The following is a 22,846-nucleotide window of genomic DNA, read 5'->3' on the forward strand; positions in this document are numbered from 1 at the left end:
GGATGGAAGCTAGGAGACCAGTAAGGGGATGGAACAATAATCCAGGTGAGAGATAGTGGTGGCTGGCCACACCATGGTAATAGTGGAGATGATAAGTGGTGGATTTGGGGTATATTAAAGGTAAATTGGACAGAATATGCCAACCAATTGCATACAGGAAGAAATAAAAGGAGTCAAGGTTGGCAATGAGGTTTTTACTCTGAGCATCTGGAAAGATACAGTTGCTATGTCCTCAGATCTGAAAGCCAGAGGGAGAAGTTCTGGAGCAGAAGGCAATGAAGAGCTCGGTTTTGGACACGTTTGATTTTAGATGTTCATCAGACATCCAAGATGGCACATTGAGTATCTGATTAGATCTACAGGTCTGGAGTTGAGGGGATTGCCGTGAGCTGAAGATGGCAGTGTCAGTGCCCTCCAGCCACTGAGTATCAGGCAGACACTTGCAGTCAAACAAAGTGAAATGTATTGGTGGCCTGCAATGCAGGACACTGTACACTGTGGGAATAATGGGACATCTCAGTAAGAAGGTGTTAGAAAGGACACAGTACAAGCTTTAGGTTTTTTAGGTGACTTGGTGAGTTTAAGGAAGCAGAGCATTGCTCTGGATTGGATGCTGTATGGAAATGGGATAATTCTATGTCAGGGTGTCCCAAGAAATTATCTAAAAGGCAGAAGATGTTTATCTAGAAGGAAGAGGTACCAAAAATTCAGTAGTCACTTATATTACTCTGGAAAGGACTTCTGAGTTAGGAAAAGACTTCAGACCCAGAGTTCAGGAGTTCCCAAGCTTCTGGGACAGCCTAAGCATCACTTGGTCAGCAGTGACTGGCCAGAGCAGAGGAAGGAACCTGGGGCTACCCAGAGACAGACACAGATAGGGCACACCCAGAATCTCTGTGGGATATGTACAGGCAAATACAGACACTAAAGACACAGGAATTCACACTGGACAATACAAAGAGATATAAGTAGATGTGCACTCTTATAGAGACACTCATACGACACAGAAACCACACACACACACACACACACACACACACACACAAACACACACAACCCCCCACAGGGCATGTGTTACAGAAACATGGGAGGTAAACACCCAAATACTCATTAAGACAGAGAGACACAAACAAACGCAGGATACACAGATGTCAATATACAAAGGTACCCACACATACACACCGAGAAAAGTGCTCACAGACACATCTGGGCAAACAGACAGAAACCCCCATAGACACACATAGATGCAGACACATTCAATGCTACACATAGATACACACTCAAGCACACATACATCAAAGAAGAATATGGAAACATCCACAGAAAGAGACTTCTGGACACAGGGAGAGAAAAATATACAGAGTCATGCATGGACAAAGACACATTCAGGGAAAGGTACACATGTATATAATTGCAAAGATAAGTCCCATTCACCCAAGAACATACCTAGATGGAAATGAGCAAGTGGTCACACACACATGCGAACATCCACAGAGAGAAACACACACACAGGCACATACATGTATTCACACAGGCTTTTTTTTTTCTTGGTCCTTTAGCTATTTTCATAAAGCTCATGTTCCAAGGTGCTTTCTAGGGCTGCTATAACAAAGTACCACAGACTAGGTGGCAATAGATATTTATTTTCTCACAATTCTGGGGCTTAGAAGTCCAGGATCAATGTGTTGATGGGGTTGGCTTCTTCTGAAGCCTCTTGTTGTGTCTTCACATGGTCTTCCCTCCGTACAAGTCTGTGTCCCAATTTCCTCTTTTTATAAGTACAACAGTCATACTGGATTAGGGTCCAACCCAATAACCTCATTTTTACTTAATTACCTCTGGAAATACCCTATCTCCAAATACAGCCACATTCTTAAGTGCTGGAGATGAGGACTCCAACATATGGATTTTTGGAAGACAATAATCAGTCCTGTCTCTGCTGTTTAAATCCCTGTCGTGGCTCTCAATTTGCTCAATGTAAAATGAAATTCTTTGACCAGTAATATAGCATCTAGGGATTTATCATGAAAAAAAAAAAAGAAACCAAATACACATGCAACAACGTATGTATGAGGATATTCTTCACACATTTAAATAAAAATCTGAGCACAAAGAAAAAGTTCATTAAGGGGAGACTGCTTAAATATGTTACTTTTATGATTCCTAATATGGAACACTGTAGACATTCTAATGAGGGCATAGGTTGTATGTTACTAATATCCCAAGACATTCACAATGGATTCAGTAGTTAAAAAGAATGAGTACACATAATATAAGTCTACAGTTATTAATAAATAATACCTTTCAACAGATGAGCATGTTAAGTCACTTTCTAAAGGTAGCGTTAATATTTTTCTAAATTTTGCTGTAGTGTTTACTGAACTTAAAAAAACCAAACAGTAAAACTTTCTCTCCATACACTCATTTTCCCAACTAACATACACATTGGGAGTTCATCTTCCCTAAGCCACTTTTTGGACAAAACATGTAAAATCAACTAGTGGGAAAAACTTGGGCTTTTTACCTTGTAAACCCCATAAAGGTATTCTCAGGCTTAAGGTCTAAATGAAGTCCCTTTTGGAAGTAAAGCAAGGTTTATTCCAATTCCTCTATGATCCAAAAGGGAGGAAAAGGAACGAGAAGGGACGTTCTCCCCATCAGCCACAAACAGGGCCCTTGACACCCAGCCCTTAGTTTCCCTCAGGGAACCCAGCCAACCTACCAAAACAATGGCTATACACTATTGGTCAACCGGACGCACACCTGACACTTCCCACTGGATTCACCCTTTAGTCTGGTGTGAACCTAATACTGGTAACATAAATAATCAGAGATGTAGGATGTCCGATTTCCTCAAGGACAGAAGGAGAGAGCATGAAGGTTTTGTTGGAGGCTCTGCACAGCTTCTACACTGGACATTCTGGGTCAGATTGGAACGGATAGGTCTTCAAACCAGTGGCAGAAGAACGGGGATTTAAAACTTTGGCCTATAGTGTATGTGTAGGCTCATTATAAAGTGATAGATGGAGGATGAGCCAGTAACAAGGACAAAGATCTCCACCAGAGGTCTCCTGGATTTAAAACTTTGGCCTATAGTGTATGTGTAGGCTCATTATCAAGTGATAGATGGAGGATGAGCCAGTAACAAGGACAAAGATCTCCACCAGAGGTCTCAGCAGAAATTTCTCTCTATGGCAAAAATAAATCATTTTTTTGATGCCTCTGCAAGTTAGAGTTCCAAACTTACTTTTTGCCCTGAGTCTTGGGACAGTTTCAGAATCAACATGAACTGGCTTTTCTTCTTCCAAGTTTATATTCTAAAATGTGCCCTTAACCAGATAAATTCCAACAGTAAAATCATTTACTGTAAATATTGCCTAATAGAAAAAGTAAAGAAGGCAGCTTAGGGCTAGTGGAAGGAATGGGTTCAGTATGTCACGTATTTTCCTAACTCCTTACTGATCTTTTTTGGGTCTATTTTCTTTTACAAGAGAATGGCATATTTAAAACCAGTTTACTTACACCTATGAGTTCCCACTCCACCTGCCCCCAGATTTCTCCTCTCATTCTCTACTCATCAGAATGCCTCCATCTTTTCTGGAGCACTCACATGTTAGGGGTTCAGCTTTGAAGTAATGTTCTTTAAGAGCTGGCCATAAGTAGCTATTGAAACAAAAGGACTAGCCCTCTATTTAAACTTCTCACCTCTGCCCCCAACCCCATCTAGTCCTTTGAAGTTAGCCACTCCCCTCACCCCACCATGAACTTAATTTATGTGCCAAAAATCTGAGGACTCATAATGGAAGGCTTTATAATTCTCCCAGGAAGGTTATGACGAAAAAGCGGCAACAATGAAGAATCCCTATGTAAGGCTTGCTGGATGGACTGAGCAGGGACTTTATGTCTAAATGTAGTTTAAAGTGGTTGCAGACTGGCAGTAATCCCAGAACTTGTCCGAAAATGAAATTATATAATCTCTAGAAAAGAAAGGTACTTTCATACAAGGATATCGGGAAGCCCCCTAATATCTCTTTTCAAGGACAAAGTGGCACACAAAGATAACCAACCAAAAAAGGAAACAAAGCAAACTGAGTGAGGAATTAAAAAAAAACAAATTTACAAGGAGATTCATAAAATCTTGTTATTGGTATTATCACATGCATATTATGAGTCAACTGTGTCTACCATGTTACCAAAAGTATTTAAAAAACTGAAATTTAAAAGAATTGCCTGGAAAGGGGATTATGAATAGGAGACAGAGCAGAATAAATTATCCAGAATGCAATACAGACACTGAAAGATGGAAATTACAGAGGAGGATTAAAGACCCATGAAGGACAGAGTAGAAAGACCTACCAACTGGTGTTTACAAAAAGAAAGAATGGGAAAGAGGCAATATATAAAGGGAAGAAAAATTTGCTGAGCAGAGGAAGATACCACTTCACAGATTCAAGTTGCTCAACATATCCCTAGCAAGAGAAAAATCGAAGAATTTCACACCACAAAACATGTAAAAACTGTAGAAAACACATTTGGTTACTGAATCCATTTCCAAACCCAGAATCTAAGGGTGAAAAAACTCCAATATCCTAGTCTCTGTCCTCTGCCTTTAAAATCTTGCATTTTTCTATATAACTTGTATGTTAATATCAAAAAGGCCTTTGCTCTAAGAGAACAATGACCAAAAGATGTGCAATTCTCAGAGAAGGAAATAGTAAAGCCAATAGACACATGAAAAGATTCTCAATCTTATTAACAATAAAAGAAACGCAAATTTAAGCCACACTGAGTCACAATTTCACACTTAGAAGATTGGTAAAATCTGAAAATTTCACAAAATCAAGTACTGGCAGTAATAACTGGCAACCAAAATAATTACAAGCCATGGTAGGGGTGCAAATTGGTAAAATTTTGGAAAACAATTTGTCATTGTATAATAAAGACATGGATGAGAATATACTTTGCACTGGATAATCTTTTGTTGTTACCTACTGTAGGCCTTGAGGATAATCTAGGTGATGCCACAGTGTTTTTACAAACTACTCTTGCTACAGGAATTAAATAGCACAGCCACGAGATATATACCAAGGTGGAAGCATTGTCTAATGAATCTTATGCACCTAAGTACTTGACATATACAAGAAAATCCTTAGTCACACTATAATTTAAAAGTAAGCATAATTAAAATGAAATGAACAGGGACGCCTGAGAGGCTCAGTGGGTTAAGCTACGCTTTCGGCTCAGGTCATGATCCCAGAGTCCTGGGATCGGTACTGCAACCGGCTCCTTGCTCAGCGGGGAGCCTGCTTCTCCCTCTGTCTGCGGCTCCCCCTGCTCGTGCTAACACATAAATTTAAAAATAAAAAAATAAAATGAAATGAACAGTTAAAAGTAAAATTAAGAAAAAAAGTAAAGGAAACAACCCAAATACACACCCGCAGTAGACTGCTTTGGCCTACGTCCATCTCCTCCAGCGGGCGTTTCGGTGGGGGGGTGAGGGGGCAAGGACAGCGCTTCTGGGGACAGAAGTGGGTCAGGCTCTACGGGTTACAGGAGTGAAGGCCTTTTTCCTTAAAGCGCTCACCTGAGGCCGCCGTTTCTGAGTCCTTCGAGGACCTGTACACATGATAGCGGCAGTCAGTATCATAGCCGTGACGGGACCGCACGAATTTCCGAGAAGTGTCTTCTGTCCGCTCACAACGGTTGCCATGACGGCCCGGACACAGGGCCTTTTAGGAACCACAGTGCTGGGCAAGCTGGCGCCAACACTCCAGGCCCACACGAGCTGGCCAGAGCGGCTCAGAATTCTGCCTGAGAAACCTTCCGCGGATAGACGCCCGCTCTCCCCCGGCACCAGCAAGGACTGCCCAAGTCCCAGCAGGAGGGCGTCCGCGCTAGCGACCCGGCGACCCGGAAGACCTTTCGCGGCCGCATCATGTTCTGGGAAGTGTAGTTTCGTGCTTTGGACGCCCCTGTACTTAAGAAGCACGCAGAGCTAGGGCCTGTTGTCCTCTCGACACTTCGTGTGCGCGTCCTAGCAGAGCAGCTTTGCAACGAAGGCTGCAGACGGTGGCACTCCTCGGAAAACTCAGCCGTTTTTCTCGCTGGGCTCCCAAAGCGCGCGCGAACGCGCAGCCTTCTGGGAAGTGTGGTTTTACTGGGCGAAGTGCGAGGCACAGGTAACTCGTCGCCGACGTGGAGGAAGCTGGGAAATGCTCTTCCGGTGTGGGCTGCGTCCTCCGTCCACCGCGCGGTAATCTCAGGCAGGCAGCGAAATTCTCCCGGTGTAGTGCAGTTCTTTCGACGGCAGCGGCCGTGGTCCGCTCTCCACGTGTCAAGTACGCGGAGGTGCGGGCTCTGGATCCCCCGGCCCGGACTTCAGGTCCAGGGCGGGCCCGCCGGGACTCAGGCAAGTGTGGGTCCCGGCAGGGTGGCCGGGCGCCGGGTACGGCCGCCACGGCCTCGCTGGTGCCGAGTCTACACCGCAGTGTGAGCCCCAGCAAGGCCTTAGCTTCCTGGGCCTGTCTTCTCTGTAAAAAGGGGTTTGTCGTTTACCTCGTAGAGTTGTTGCGAGAAGGAAATGGTGGAGTGATTGTGCAGCGTACGCCCTGAAAGGAAACGCCACCTGCAATGATTTTTAGGCAGTCCAGTCGTGAAAGCGATGCTTTCCATTTGTGCAGCCTTCAACACATTGCTTCAGTATCAAAGAGTTTGTTTTCTCATCGTTTAGAAAAGAAATATAGAATAATGTGAATGTCTGTCATGCATAGTTGAGAAGATTGAATGAGCCCTTAACGTTATTACTGTTGTTCTGTGAGTCTGTCTAAAAAATATGTAGTAGTTGATTTGCACGCCTCTGGCACCTGGTGAATGGTTACCTCGTGCCAAGGAACACTCTGCTAGTTTAGGGAAAGAATGGAGCCCTAGAAAGTGATTCCCAGTGTGCTTTTCCTTGCAGATGGGTCACATCGCTGCAAGATAAGCCTCATTTTTCATGGCTCCTTTTTTGTGTTCTTGATCTGCCTTCTCAGGACACTACTCTTCTTTAAGACAGGAGGCTGGAAAAAGGACTGTGTTGACAAGTCATGTTCCAGGTAAGTCGGTAATGTCCCCAGATCTTCCTGAACCACCTAAGCAGAACTCTTGAGTGCTTTGCGTCTCTTACCAGTTCCTACCTAACAAGAGTCCTTTTAGGGACTGGATCCATGATTCCTTTCATTGTAGCAAAGGATGGAGCCCACAGAACTCCAGAGTACTCTCTTCTGTCAGTGCTTCTCTTCTCTACCGTCTCTCTGCTTGATGTCTTTGTAGAGTCTTGAGCAAAACTTTTTTGTTTTGTTTTTTACTACAATTCAAAATTCGTTTGGAATTTTGGGTTAATTGCTTTATGGTGTCAAAGCACTATTATATGGTCTCAGTTAATGGTTTATCAATCTTTTCAGTTGTTCAAGTCAAGAGATGGTTGGAGTCATCTTTGATTCTTTCCTTTCTCTTAAAACTTACATTCAGACGGTCTAGTTGGATCTAAAATACATAGAGGATATCCACAGAATATGACCAATGGTTAGACCATCCAACCACACCACTGCCACCATCCTGTCATTGCTCAGCTTAAAACTCTGTAGTGGCCCTAACTCAGATGTCAGAGTACTACAGTGACTTAAAAAGCTTTGTGTAATCAGACTTTTACCTTTCTGATCTCATCTTGCTCTGTCTCCTTGCTCCTTGTGAGCTCTAGCCACTGGCTGCTGCTTCCAGACCTTGGAAATTGCAGTACTGTCTGCTTGGAATCTTCTTTCCCCAGATATGTACAGGCTGGCATTCTTACCTCCTTCATAGCTCTGTGCAGTGGTTACTTTCTCAGTAAAGCTTCTCTGAACACCTGCAGTCAACTTTTCCAACAATCACTTCTCCTCCTCCTCACTGCTTTGTTGTTTTTCTGTGTAGTGATTTTCACTCACTAGATAATATACTATTTGTTTACTAAATGCATATGCTCATTGTTCGTCTCTTCCCTCTGGGAGGGATTTTTTTTTTTTTTTTTTTTTTTGCTGTTTTCAGTACCCAGAGTGGTATCTGGTACAAAACAGAGGCTTAGTAAATAGTTGTTGAGTGAAGAAGCTTTGAAAAAATGGTAGGGTAAAATCATGGGGTGGAAGGTGAAGCCTGCACGGAAGGTATTAGTGGTGTATGTGCTTGTTGGGCAGAGTCTGGTTTCTTGGGAATATTAGATAACTAGAATTGAAAACGATTTTTAAAAAAAGATTTTATTTATTTATTTGACAGAGGGAGAGGGAGAAGTAGGCTTCCCACTGACCAGGACCCTGGGATCACGACCTGAGCTGAAGGCAGACATTTAACCTACTGAGCCACCCATGCACCCCAAAAAACTATTTTTTTAAAAGTAAAAGGTAAAATGAACTAGCTGCCAAAATAATTCATTGATTGATTTTTAAAAAAGATTTATTTATTTAATTTAGAGAGAGAGTAGGTAAGCAAGGTGAGCAAGAGTTGGGGTGAGGGGGAGAGGGAGAGAGAATCTCCAGCAGACTCCCCACTGAGCGTGGAGCCTGACATGGGGCTCAATCCCAGGACGCTGAGATCATGATCTGAGCCAAAATCAGGAGTTGGATGCTTCACCGACTGAGCCACCCAGACACTCTTGATTCATTTCATAAACATTTATGTTGTACCTGTTAGGAAGAATCGCACATGGGTTTGAGTGTGCGCCGACTTGTAGGACTTCGTGATCTAGTGCAGTACTGAGAGAACTTTCTACAGTGGTGGAAATGTTCTTTATGTATGTTGTCCCGTATGGTACGCACCAGCCCCATATGACTGTTGAGTATTTGAGCTATGATTAAAGTGACCCAGGAACTGAATTTTAAATTTTATTTAATTTTTAATTTTTATTAATTTAAACTTACATAACCAAATGTGGCTACTGGCTGTATTGAGCATTACAGGGCTGGTAGAAAAGCAAGAACGCATAAGAAATTTAGGTAGGTGCTGGAACAAATATCCTAAGTTCTTCTGGGGACAAAGATGAATGAACATCCTAGGCTGGCTGGGCAATTGAAGGGGCAGAGAGAGTTGAGGCATCCCTGGGGAGGCAAGGCTGTAACTGGTTTTGGTGGCGCATGGTACCAGGGAGGCAGAGATAGAAGTGGAGTTACAGCAAACTGAGGGACCACCTCGAGCATAGGTGGGTAGGGCTGAGAGTCTTTCAGGGAACTGCAAACATCTTCTGAAGTGGTGGTTCTCAAACAGGTGATTTTGTCCCCCTTAGCCCTACCTACAGGGGACATTTGATGATGTATGGACACACATTTGGTTGTCACGGTCTGGGGGGTGTTGTCATGCACTGAAATAAAGTTCTCAGACACCAATTTGAGTGGCCATGCAGGACTGCCTCTGCAAGGGAGAGAGCAGCAGCTGAATTCTGCACATAGCTTTTATTTTATTTTTTATCAGAAAAGCAAGGACAGATGCATCAAATGGTGAGAAAGGAGTACAAAAGGATGGCAACTATCTTGAAGCCATAAAGCAGGCTTGCATTCTCCCCTGCACGCCAGCACGCAGGGAGGCAGTCGTGGGATAAGGGAGGAGCGGGATGTTTCTGCTAGCAATTGTCAGGTACAGGAAGGGGGACTAAGGGTTACATTCTTCCATCGCTCTAAACCTATGTCCTGCCCCAGGGGATCATGCCAGGCCATTGCTTTCAATAGCCTGAGACCAGGAATGCTGCTGACCCTTCAGCTGCTTCCACAGTCACCCCTTAGGGCTTACAGTACATTTTCTTTCTTTCTTTCTTCCTTCCTTCCTTTCTTTCTTTCTTTCTTTCTTTCTTTCTTTCTTTCTTTCTTTCCTTTTCTTTCTTTTCTTTCTTTTCTTTCTTGATTTTATTTATTTATTTGACAGAGAGAGACAGCCAGCGAGAGAGGGAACACAAGCAGGGGGAGTGGGAGAGGAGGAAGCAGGCTCCCAGCAGAGGACCCTGATGTGGGGCTTGATCCCAGGATCCCAGGATCATGCCCTGAGCCAAAGGCAGACCCTTAAAGACTGAGCCCCAACAGTACATTTTCTAAGGATAACTCTAGGGAGACAGAGGGGAATTGCGACTAGTATCTGATGGGTGGAGGCTAGGGATGCTACTAACTAACTGTTCTACGATGTACAGGACAGCACCCAAAACAAACAAATTATCTAGCTTAAAATGTCAGTAGTGCCAAGGTTGAGAAACCCTGATTTAAATAAAGAACAAAGGGTATCTATTAATGAGATTATGTGAGTTTTCTTTTTTAGACTTAGTACAATGATGTTCATTAATATGTGTTCAAAACTTAAAATATGAAATATCTTTGCATTGGTGGAATAAAACATAGTATCTTGTGCATTAATTTAGTATTGATTTTTTTAGAAGATTTATGTATTTATTAGGTAGAGAGTGTGCCTGTGCGGGGTGGGGGGGGGGCATGGTGGTGGAGAGGGGCAAAGGGAGAGGGAGAATCCCAAGTAGACTCTGCTAAGTGTGGGCCTGACACAGGGCTCAGTCTTACCACCCTGAGATCACAACCTGAGCTGAAATCAAGAGTTGGATGCTTAACTGACTGAGATACCCAGGCGCCCCTAGTATTGATTTTTAAATTTGGTTTATCGAGTAGGATTTGTAAAAGCCAATCATTTAAAACCATCGTGGAAAGTAGGAGAAGATTAGAAACTTTCCCATTCATATGATAAGGCTAGCATAACCCTAATACCTGGGTAAGTATAAAAACAAATGAAAAAAGGAATTTTCCCTGGTTCCAAAAGGGAAAGAGATCCTCCCCTCCTCCCTTTTTTTAGGGTATTTCCTTTGAGAAAAACCTGTAGTTGTAAATCCTTTCTCTGTCCCTTTGAGATGCTTGTGAATCTTTTTCAAAGCTAAATAAGCCCCTGCCAATATTTCAGGGCAGTAAAGTCTTTCTTAAGGCCTTGCAGCCATCTCTTTGAAATGAAAACATGAAGGACAATGCACCTCTATCTCCCTGTGTGGGGGTTTAGCCTAGGCTTCTGGCTCCAAGTTCTAACTACCTGCTTGTCATGAGGATAGGAGAATTTTTATTTTTCTTGGGGTAAAAGCAATTAACACGGTTGGTCACTCCAAATTGGGAATTTAGGATGAACTGTATGTTGCAAATGGCGCTGCCAAGTCCTCTGACTTGAGGACAAATTATTTATTTTGAAAACATCTATGTGTTATATAGGTTATCCTGGCTTTATAAAAGGGTGAGATTTCTTTCTGTCCTTGCATCTCATTCGTGATTGCCTATGAAGTATGTTACAGTCTGCTGTGATGCTTACTTAGTAGTAAAACTGTTCTCTCTTCTACATTGTGAAGAGTATTTTCTGCTTGGCAGATTTGATTTTTAGCTGCTTTCCCAACACCTGGCAAAGGTAAATTCCCTCTTTAAAACCAAAAACCAGGATCACTAATGAACATACATGCAAAATATCCAATAAAGTAATAGAATATTAAATCAACCACTCTTGGAATGAGAAATTTATCACGGCCAAATAATGTCTGTTTCACCAATGAAAGATAAGAATAATGCCATTTAAAATGCATACATTTTTTGCATGTATTATAATTTGACTAACAAACTATTACTGAACATTTAAGCTTTTTCTAAAGTTTTGCCATTTTAAATAATACCATGAATGGGTACTGTTTCCTTAGAATATTTTCCTTGAAATGTGTCTTTTAATTCTTTGTCCTTACTTTAAGGTCCAATTCAGGGACTGCCTGTGGCATGAAACTATTCTTTAGTCTTCTTGCCCAGGGGTCTCAAGTTATTTTAATTATATATTATCAATACAAGGTTTAATTATATACCATAAGTAGTTTTTGTTTATAAATTAGTTATGTATGTGTCTGTCTTTCAAGATGTCTTTTTCTGAACTTATTGGATCATTTTTTTTTGAACCTTAGTGGTTCAAAAATCATCATTTTTTATTTACCTATCATGTAAGCTATAAAAAACACAACTAAGCACTTGACTATGTGCTGTCAAATGTTGAATGCTGATTTAAAAAATTTCAGAATTCTTTTCCCTTTGACAGAATTAAAACTCTCCTGAAGCAAAGCTCTTATATTTGTCTCTTACCCATACTGTAAAACAATGCCAAACATGTAATTATCCAATTACTACTTAACTTAGATCAGATTCCTAGTCATTGTCACAACTACTGAATCTTGTTCTCTTCTACAACCGGGATAATTTTACCCCTTAACCAGTGACAGAAGTGGCCTTGGCTATGACTGAGCCTAAATATGTTTGCTATTTCAGGTGACATTTAGTGATGTGGCCATAGACTTCTCTCCTGAAGAGTGGGGATGGCTAGATTCTGCTCAGAGGGATTTATACAAGGATGTGATGGTCCAGAATTATGAGAACCTGGTTTCTCTAGGTAAGCATATCTCGCTTTTCATCCCAATGAGGGAGAGCTTCTGTTACTCAGAATTGCTGGAGATTCTCCTGAGTATATGGCTGAAATTTTGTTTCATGCTCCCAAGGATGTGTAGAGCTCTGTTGTGCCCTTCCTAAAGCTTATCCTCCCATTTCAATGACCATCCTTCAAAACTGCCTTTGGTTCTTTATGATGATGGCCTGTCCTCCATGAGGACCATAGTTTAAACAGGTTTTATATTTTTCCTGCAAGCAGGTCTTTCCATACCTAAGCCGTATGTGATCAGCTTACTGGAAGATGGGAAAGAACCTTGGATGGTGGAGAAAAAACTGTCAAAAGGTATGTTTCTAGGTAAGTCATGGAGCATCAGGCAAAAGAGATCTTTGTAAAACATGCTTGTAGAAAGTATGGAGGCATTTTAGGGTATTTTAGGGATACCGTCTTCAGAGATCCCAAATGTAACAAATTGAGGGATCCTTAGCTTAGATTTTAAAATGGCCATTCCTCCATCCCAAATTATTATCTTTCTGTATTATGTTATCTAATCAAAAGTGAAGGTTTTGCCATCATAATAATTCAAATTGTTATTCTATTTGAAGTAAAATAAAGCAAATTGTTCTCTTTAAGACCACCTAAGGAAAAATATACCGATCTTTTTAGGTGAAGAAAGGCTGTCAGTTAGATGGAAATCACTTCTCCCCTAAGGCCGAGCTTCAAAGTTCAAATGTGAACATAAGTGTTGGAGGAAGTAAAGAATATATAAAAGGTTTCTAGGAACAATATTTTCTAATGTCCAGTACATAATATGATTTCACACAGATCCTACACAAACAAAGCCTAAATCTTTCTGAGTGATAAAAAATATTTTGTTCATTGTTAACTTTTTAATGTACTCCTATAAATTGTGTATTTTAAGCATGCTAATCTGACAGCAAATTGAGATTAATTGAAAGTTGGAGAACCAAGACTGTGAGATAAAATGTGGTCTTTCACATAAATGTAGGTACAGAATAGAATGTTGGCTTGGAATCCAGAAGACCTTTTGCATTTTTTTCTGATAATTTCACTTTTATTCCACATACTGATTGCCTGTTTTTAGCTCATTTTGCTTATTACACTCTGTTCCCATCTTTGTGAGCTGTCTCTATTCTCTGCTCTATTTGAACTTTGTTGAGAAATTATTGAATAAATGAGAATTCAGTCATGTGCTTCCTGGGGGTGGAGATGTGCTCTGTTTCTTATCTCTTATTCTTACCATAGAAGTTTCTTTTCAAGAAGTACAGAAAAAGCAGTGTTTTGCTTTCTTGGTATATTTCAGATTGGGAATCAAGATGGGAAAACAAGGAATTATTAACGAAGGAGGATATTTATGATGAAGATTCACTCCAAACGGTAATAATAGAAAAAATTATAAAACAAAGTCATGAATTTTCAAATTTTAGCAAGGTGGGAATATATAGAGAAGTTGGAGGGGAAGCATGAAAATCAGGTAGAACATTTCAGACCAGTAACCCTCACCTTTAGAGAAAGTCCCACTGGGGAAATGTTTACAAATACAGTACATTTAGAAGCATCTTCTATTTAAAGTCTATTCTTTCTGAACCACAGAGAATTTCTGCTGAAGGGAAATCACATAAACATGATATATTTAAGAAGAGCTTACCAAAAAAGTCTGTTATAAAAAATGAGGAGATCAATGGTGGAAAGAAACTTTCGAATTCTAAAGAAAGTGTGGCAGCCTTCAGCCAGAGCAAATCTCTTACCCTTAACCAGACTTACAATAGAGAGAAAGTCTATACATGCAATGAATGTGGGAAAGCCTTTGGCAAACAATCAATCCTTAATCGCCATTGGAGAATTCATACAGGAGAGAAACCATATGAATGTCACGAATGTGGGAAGACTTTTAGCCATGGCTCATCCCTAACTCGACATCAGATAAGTCACAGTGGAGAGAAACCTTACAAATGTATTGAATGTGGGAAGGCTTTTAGCCATGTGTCCTCACTGACCAATCATCAGAGTACTCACACTGGAGAGAAACCATATGAATGTATGAATTGTGGGAAGTCATTTAGTCGTGTTTCACATCTCATTGAACATCTGAGAATCCATACTCAAGAAAAACTCTATGAGTGTCGAATATGTGAGAAGGCCTTCATTCATAGATCATCTCTCATTCACCATCAGAAAATTCATACTGGAGAGAAACCTTATGAATGTAGTGAATGTGGAAAAGCCTTTTGCTGTAGCTCACACCTTACTCGACATCAAAGAATTCACGCTATAGAGAAACAATTTGAGTGCAACAAATGTCTGAAAGTCTTTAGCAGCTTGTCATTTCTTATTCAGCATCAGAGTATTCATACTGAAGAAAAACCTTTTGAATGTCAAAAATGCCGGAAATCCTTCAACCAGCCAGAATCACTGAATATGCATTTAAGAAACCACACTAGATTGAAACCTTATGAATGCAGTATATGTGGGAAAGCCTTCAGTCATAGGTCATCCCTGCTTCAACATCACAGAATTCATACTGGAGAGAAGCCCTATGAATGTATTAAATGTGGGAAGACCTTCAGCTGTAGTTCAAACCTTACTGTACATCAGAGAATTCATACTGGAGAAAAGCCATATAAATGTAACGAATGTGGGAAAGCTTTTAGCAAAGGCTCGAATCTTACTGCCCATCAGAGAATACATAATTCAGAGAAACCCAGTGATGCAATAAGTGTAGAAAAGCCTTTAGGCCATATGAATCATTATATGTGTGAAAAGTCATACAAGAGAGAAACTGTATGAATAGAATATTTGTCGTATACATTAATAGCCATAGATCTTTCCTGAAAATTTATACTGGAAGAAAAGTCTTATGAATGTAATGAATATGGGAAGGTCTTTAACAGTGGTACAGCCTTACTGTCCATCACAGTTCACACTGTAGAGAGACCATTTATTGCCTAGGAAGACAATAAACATGGGAAAGCCTTTAGCCAGTATTAATCCCTTAATTGACATAAGTCCACACTGGAGAAAAACGCTATAAATGTAACATGGGAAAGACATTAAATATGACTTTCTTATTGAGTTCACACAAGAGAGAAGCAATATGAATATAAAAATTGTGGGAAATCCTTCAGTTGAGGTGTGTCCCTTATTCTATATCAACTCACACTGGAGAGAGCTTATATGAGAAATGCAGCAAACTGTTCACTATGAGTTCTTATCTTGCTAGACATCAGAAGATTAATGCTAGAACAGCCTGAAGGATGTAGGAGTTATGCATAAATCTTTCTTTGCAGTGATGCTGTTTGTAAGCAGTTCTACAGGAGAGCAGAAGAGTAGATTATAAATGAATATGCCTTTCTTATAGCAGTAGCATGCAACTTTACTCAAGTCCTCCATAGAAGTTTCTTTAGCTAATGGGCATGTGAAGATATTTAGTCACCCAGTGGATCCAGAAAATGTTTTAAAAATTAAAGCTGCAAAAAGAAGTAAAAGGTGGTGTGAATAACGTTTTCGGTCTCTAATAAAATCAGTTTGTATATAATGAACTGTTTCACTGTGACACTGATATTTCTTGCAAAATTTTTTACTTTCCTCTTGAAGAATTAAGCCTTACTATAGCCTTTAGTGGGAAACTAGTTAAGCTAGAGAAAAATGGCCTCATCTCTGTGCTAAGAATATCATTATTTTGGTGTCAGTTCACACATTTTAATTTTTACAAGTGCAGTGAGAACATAACCAAGAAACAACAAACTAGGAGAGATCAGAGCAGTCTTGATGGTGAATGTGCTTTGCAATCTGAATCCTAAGGGATGAGCACTGGTTACATAGCTGTGTGCAGGCACATGCACTCTGGGAGTCATTCAAGGCAAAGTACACAAGCCTTTTCTGTCATGTTTGCTGCATCTGGACTCCATGATCCAGTGTCTAGTCTCAAGTTTTGTGGCATTGAGGTATTACTGCTAGCAGCATTTCTGCTAACAGCAATAGTCATTTCTCCGTGCTGGATCATAGTTATGAGAATTTACATTGAAATTAATAGTCCAGAGCTGTCCCCATTACTTTCCCTCCAGCCTGCCTACCAGTTTTGAAAACCGTTACTTGTAATATATGTCTTCTTAAAATACTCAAGACAGTTTTTATTTTCTGTACCAAGCCCTGGCAGATAATTATGGTTTGTAAAGAGGCTGGCTTCAAGTAGTCTTAAGGTTTAGATAAGTTGTATAGTCTTACTGGCCCCATGGTTTCCTATCTTGTGACTAGAAAGGTGATACATATCAACAATTAGAACTGTCTGGACACTTGGAAGTAAAGGGCGCTTATACAGCTTATATTTCAGGTTATGTTCTCTATGGCATTTGATGTTGTAAGTAAATTATTTTAAAAAGGAATATTATATCACCGACATAATTCTGATGTGGAATCAGTGATAGGGTTTCCAACTTTAGACAAGATATTCTGCTCTAGTACACGAGCTACCTTAACTGAAAACCAAGAGGTGAAGGCACATTTCGTAGCAATTCTCAATAGACATAGTGGGTTTGGAATGGGATGGTGAATTTTTAAAAAGAGATTGATCTTTCCTTTGATTTAGTTTTATTTATGAGATTTTGAAATTCTAAAGAATGTCGAAGGATCTTTGAGAGACGTAATTGAGGAAGCACAGAATGGTATCAAACAAGAATTAAGAACCGTTGTGATTATGGATAGACTGGCCACTATATATGTCCAGTTGTAGGATATTGTAGGATAACGGCAAGCTTTCTGTTTCTCCCATTCTGTGTGCTTCCTCTGCTCTCCCAAGCACTGGTACCACAAAGATGAAGTAGTATTTTAATCCCTAGATTTTGTTTGCTTTCACTATACAGTTTTATGTTATCTTATGTTGTTATGAGAGGATTCATCCAAATGTTCATACTTCGTCAATTAAGAAGCACGAGCACACACATGATAACATTTTACAATGATGCTGAACTAGGAAAAGAAAGCCAGGGTTAAATACAGTGAAGGACTTAAAGCAGTAAGAGTATATTACCTTGTTGGAAGATTGGGCTAAGATCATGATGTTACAATGTTACTGATGGAGAATCACACTCAGTCATGTCTGTTAGCCATTTCTTGAGCATCTACTGTGAGCCAGATAAATAAGACACACTCTGTACCTTTAAAGAGCTCAAAAGTGTGTGTGTGTGCATGTGTCCATGCATATGTGTGTGTGAAGAGTATACACCCGGAAGTCATGTTACCTGGATATAAATCCAAGTTGCATGTATACTGTCTTTATGTGACCTTGGACAAATTACTTCACCATCTGTAAATGGTGATGGTAACACCTCACAGGATTATTGTGAAGATAAATAAGTTAATTGGTGTAAGATGTTTACAGTGCCTGATACCTCAAAAGCAGTTAGTGAATATTAGCTATTAATTTCATCATCATTGTTACCTTCACATGGCTGCTTCATCATTCTGGTCTGTCACATCTAGTGGGTCTTCCTAATCACTTGTCACTCTTATCTACTTACTGTTTCACTTTTTGGAGGTTCTTACAAGACACTCCCCTTTCCTTCCAACAAGTCCTCCTTTGGTATTTGAGCCATTTTCAGGGGAAATATATTTCTGTTTATTTCCCCAAATACTCCAAGGAGATGCAAAGAGCACCAGGTAGGAGAAGATGAGACAACCTACCTGGGCTGCAGGAAGGATGAAGGGTGCCCTAAAGATGTGTTTTGGAGAAAAGGCAGGATGAAGGAGGCATCAGGTCCCTCTGTAGAGGAGAGGTCAGGCTTTACCCAGTGAGATCAGAAGCCTAACAGCCTTCAGTATCACCTCTCAGTACAAGGTCCTCTGGGCTGAGTTCAGCTGCCCTCACTGTCAAGTTATGACCATGTTATTGAAGGTCTCTGATGCCTGAAAAGTGAGAGTAGCTTCATTAGTTTTGGGTAAGTCAAATGTGATTAGAACCCATTGTGCAGTCACTGGTACAGGTCCTGAAAGAACCAAGGCACTTACCACTGAGTGCTTCCTAGGAGCCTATCTCTGTGCTGGGCATCGAAGGGGAGTCAGACACGTCAAACAGGATTTTAAGCAGTTGTGTTAGGGGGAAAATATTACTGATGAAGAAGCCATTGATGAAAGTGTGACAAGGCTGTGTGGCTTGAGAGATACAGAAAGTAAAGCATTAAAGGTGAATAGGAAAAGAATTATAATGATTAATAATATTGTTAGCAGCAGCAGTTGGGCCTCGTGGCTGGCTGTGCACCTAAACTGTATAGTGTAACCTGAACTTTAAGCTAAGGGTTCTATATGCAGTATTCAAACAAATGTTTCCAGTTGTGCACCCACATTCCTGGGACTGAATCAGCCTATTGAGACTGGCAGTTGCCTTCTATACAGTCATACTTCAGAGATGCAGGTTTGGTTACGGACCACTGGAATAAAACGTATTGCAATGAAGTGAGTCCACCGAATTTTTTGGTTTCCCAGGGCACTTAAAAGTTATATGTTGTAGTCTATTAAGTATGCAATAGCATTATATTTTCAAAAAGTACATACCTTAATTGAATAACACTTTATTGCTAAAAAATGCTAAGCATTTTCTGAGCTTTAGTAAGTCATGATCTTTTTGCTGGTGGAGGAGGGTGTCTTGTTGAAGGCTGCTGACTGATCAGAGTGGCAGTTGCTGAAGGTTGGGGTGGCTGTGGCAATTTCTTAAAATAGGACAGCAATGACATTTGCTGCATCAGTTGACTTTTCCTCTCAAGAATGACTTCTCTATCATGAAATGCTGTTTGATAGCATTTTGGCCATGGCAGAACTTTCAAAACTGGAGTCAATCTTCTCAAACTTTGTTGCTGCTTTATCAACTAAGTTATGTAATAACCTAAATCCTTTGCTGTCATTTCAGCAGTCTTCACCATCTTTACCAGGAGTGGACTCCATTTTAAGAAACCATTTTCTTTGCTCATCCGTAAGAAGCAACTCCCCATCCCTTCAGTTTGATCATGAGACTGCAGCAATTCAGTCCCATCCTCGGTCTCCACTTCTAATTCTAGTTCACTTGCTATTTCCATCACATCTGCAGTAACTTCCTCTATCCAAGTCTTGAATCCCTCAAAATCATCCACAAGGGTTGGAATCAACTTCTGTTCATGTTGATAATTTGTCCTCTTTCCATGAATCATGAATCATGAATGGCATCTAGAAGGATGAATTCTTTCCAGAAGATTTTTATTTACTTTGCCCAGATCCATCAGAGGAATCACTATTTATGGCAGCTATAGCCTTACAAAGTTCTTTCTTTTTTTTTTTTTTTTAAAGATTTTATTTATTTATTTGACAGAGAGAGTACGAGCAAGGAGAGCAGCAGGCAGAGGGAGAAGCAGGCTCCCCACTGAGCAGGGAGCCTGATGTGGGGCTCGATCCCAGGACTCTGGGATCATGACCTGAGCCGAAGGCAGATGCTTAACCGACTGAGCCACCCAGGTGCCTCCAAAATTATTTCTTAAATAACTACTTCTTGATTTATGGGCTGCAAAATGGATGTTGTGTTAGCAGGCATGAAAATATTAATCTCATTGTGCACTTCTATCAGAGCTCTTGGGTAACCAGGTGCATTGTCAATTTGACCATAATATTTTGAAAATAATCTTTTTCTCTGAGCAGTAGGTCTTAACAGTAGGCCTAAAATATTCAGTAAACCATGCTGTAAACAGATGTGCTGTCATCTGGGCTTTGTTGTTCCATTTATAGAGCACAGGCAGAACAGATTTAGCCTAATTCTTAGAGGTCCAGGGATTTCCAGAACGGTAAATGGACACTAGTTTCCGCTTAAAGTCATCAGCTGCATTCACCCCTAAGAAGAGTCAGCTTGTACTTTGAAGCTTTAAGCCAGGCATTGGCTTCTCTCCAACTGTGAAAGCCCGAGATGACATCTTTTTCCAATGGAATGTGTTTCATCTATGTTGAAAATCTGCTGTTTAGTGTAGCCACCTTCACTAATTATTTTAGCTCGAGCTTCTGGATAACCTCTTCAGCTTCTGCGTCAGCACTTACTGCTGCACTTTGTACTTTTATAGAGATGCCTTCTTAAACCGCATGAATCAACCTCTCCTGGCTTCCAGCTTCTCTTCTGCAGCTTCCTCACCTCTCTCAGCCTACCTAGAATTGAAGAGTTAGGGCCTCCCTGTGGATGAGGCTTTGGTATATGGGAATGTTGTGGCTGGTGTTCACACATTTGTGTGTTCGCTGGAGTAGCACTTTAAATTTTCTTCAAGAACTTTGCCTTTGCCTTCACAACTTGGCTCTTTGGTGCAAGAGGCCTAGCTTTCAGCCTGTTTTGGCTTTTGAAAACCTTCCTCACTAAGCTTAATCATTTCTTAACTTTTGCGTTAAAGTGAGAGATGTGTGACTCTTCCTTTCATTTGAGCACTTAGAGGCCATTGTAGGGTTATCGTTGGCCTAATTTCAATATTGTGTCTCAGGGAATGAGGAGGCCTGAGGAGAGGAGAGAGATGGGGGAACAGGACATTAGTGGAGCAGTCAGAACACTCTATTGATTAAGTTCATGGTCTTATATGAGTGCAGTTCCTGGCACCCCAAAACAATGACAATAGTGACATCAAAGATCACTGATCACAGATCACCATAACAAATATAATAATAAAGGAAAGGTTTTAAATATTGTAAGAATTCCCAAAATGTGACAGAGACCCAAAGCAAGCAAATGCTGTTGGAAAAATGATGTCAACAGATTTGTTTGATGCAAGTTTGCCACAAATCTTCATCAGTTTGTAAAAAATGCAAATCACAATAAAGTGAAGTGCAAGAAAATGAGGTATGGCAAAAAAGCCTGGGAAGTCCCTTCATTTCTCAAGCCTTGATTTCTAAATCAAAGCAAAATTAATTCCTGTGTTACCAGGTGGTTGTGAAAAATTAAAGAGAAAATATTCATAAAGCAAACAACGGAGTGCCTGGCACATGTGAGTTGCTTGGTGTGTTTTTCTCACGTTTATTAATCCTCCCACTGACTACGAGGTGAATGTCACAATCCCCTCCCTGGCATTGTCAGCACCCTGACACTCAACTCTAGCAAGTTTCCTGGAGGCACACATCTCAAGAACATAGGCTAGATTTGAACACCCAGTAAAAAACCATACAATTGCCCCATGACAATATTGTGTCTCAGAAGATTAAGGATTCTTTTGGCAACCACACAGTCCTCTTACACCTCGTTGAACAAAAAATATTCCCTTTGGCATACTGTTCCTTCAGCCTAGAATGTCTTCCTTTTCTCCTTTATTATCAAGCTCATCTGCCAGAGGGACTACTGCCCACCTTACAAAATTCACTTTAGTTGTCACCCAGGCTTCCTCAGACACCAATGGAGGAAATGAGGAATCAAAAAGCTGTAAGACATATAGAAAATCAAGAGCAGAAAAGGCAGAAATTCCTCCTTTCCAGTAATTACTTTTAATGTAAATGGATTAAATTTCCAATAAAAGAGACTTGCAGAATGGATTAAAAAATGATCCAAGCAAATGCTAGTCTACAAGTGAGTCACAGTAGATCGAAAGACACAAATATGTTAAAAGTCAAAGGGTCGAAAAGCTCTTTTATGCAAGTAGTAACCAAAACAGCTGTGGTACTTCCTATATTAATATCAGACAAAATAGACTTTAAATCTAAAAGATTACAAGTGACAAGGTCATTATATTTTAATAAAGTGTTCACAGGAAAAAGATATCACAATGATCTAATTGCACATTTGCACATCTAATAACAGTCCCATGAAAAGATGAGGCAAAATTGACCGAATTAAAGGGAAAAATAGACTATTGTATGTTTACTATTTGAAGACTTCAATAGTCTACTTGAAATAATAGATAGTTCACCACACAGAAGATAAATAAAGGAATAAAGGACTTGAACAACTCAATAAACCAACTACATCTAACAGACAAATAACAATACTCGACCTCAAAACTGCAGAACACACCTTCTTCTCAATTGCACACAGCCCATTTTTCATGATGGGTTTATTTATTAGCCTATAAAACAAGTATCAATAGATTGAACAGATAGATGTCATACAAAGTAATTTTCTTGACCACAACAGGAAGAAGTTAGAAATTAATAAGGAAAAGTGGACAAATATGCAGAAATGAAACTATGCACTCTTAAACAACGACTAAGGTCTTGAATGTTTGTGTCCTCCCCAAGTTCCGATGTTGAAGTCCTACTACCCAATGTGATGGTGTTAAAAGGTGGGTCTTTTGAGAGGTGCTTAGGTCGTAATGGTGGAACCCTCATGAATGGGATTAGTGCTCTTATAAAAGAGATCCCACAGAACTCTCTAGCCCCTTCTGGCCTGTGAGGATACAAAAGAAGT

At 40.3% G+C, this 22,846-nt stretch overlaps 1 protein-coding gene across 1 annotated transcript; it reads left to right on the forward strand.

Annotated features, from left to right (window-relative positions):
* The first annotated feature begins 6,189 nt into the window (after nt 1-6,189).
* Nucleotides 6,190-16,004, forward strand: LOC123791409 (uncharacterized). The gene is given in 7 exon segments (XM_087871079.1): nt 6,190-6,409; nt 6,959-7,094; nt 12,330-12,450; nt 12,706-12,801; nt 13,769-13,895; nt 13,897-13,991; nt 13,994-16,004. Coding segments are annotated over 6 exon segments (1,707 nt in total). The 5' UTR covers nt 6,190-6,409; nt 6,959-7,085; the 3' UTR covers nt 15,253-16,004.
* The last annotated feature ends 6,842 nt before the right edge of the window (nt 16,005-22,846 follow it).

The sequence above is a fragment of the Ursus americanus genome, chromosome 21 (genome assembly GCF_024610735.1).
Source record: "Ursus americanus isolate L20-20 chromosome 21, mUrsAme1.1.p, whole genome shotgun sequence".
NCBI lineage: Eukaryota > Metazoa > Chordata > Mammalia > Carnivora > Ursidae > Ursus > Ursus americanus.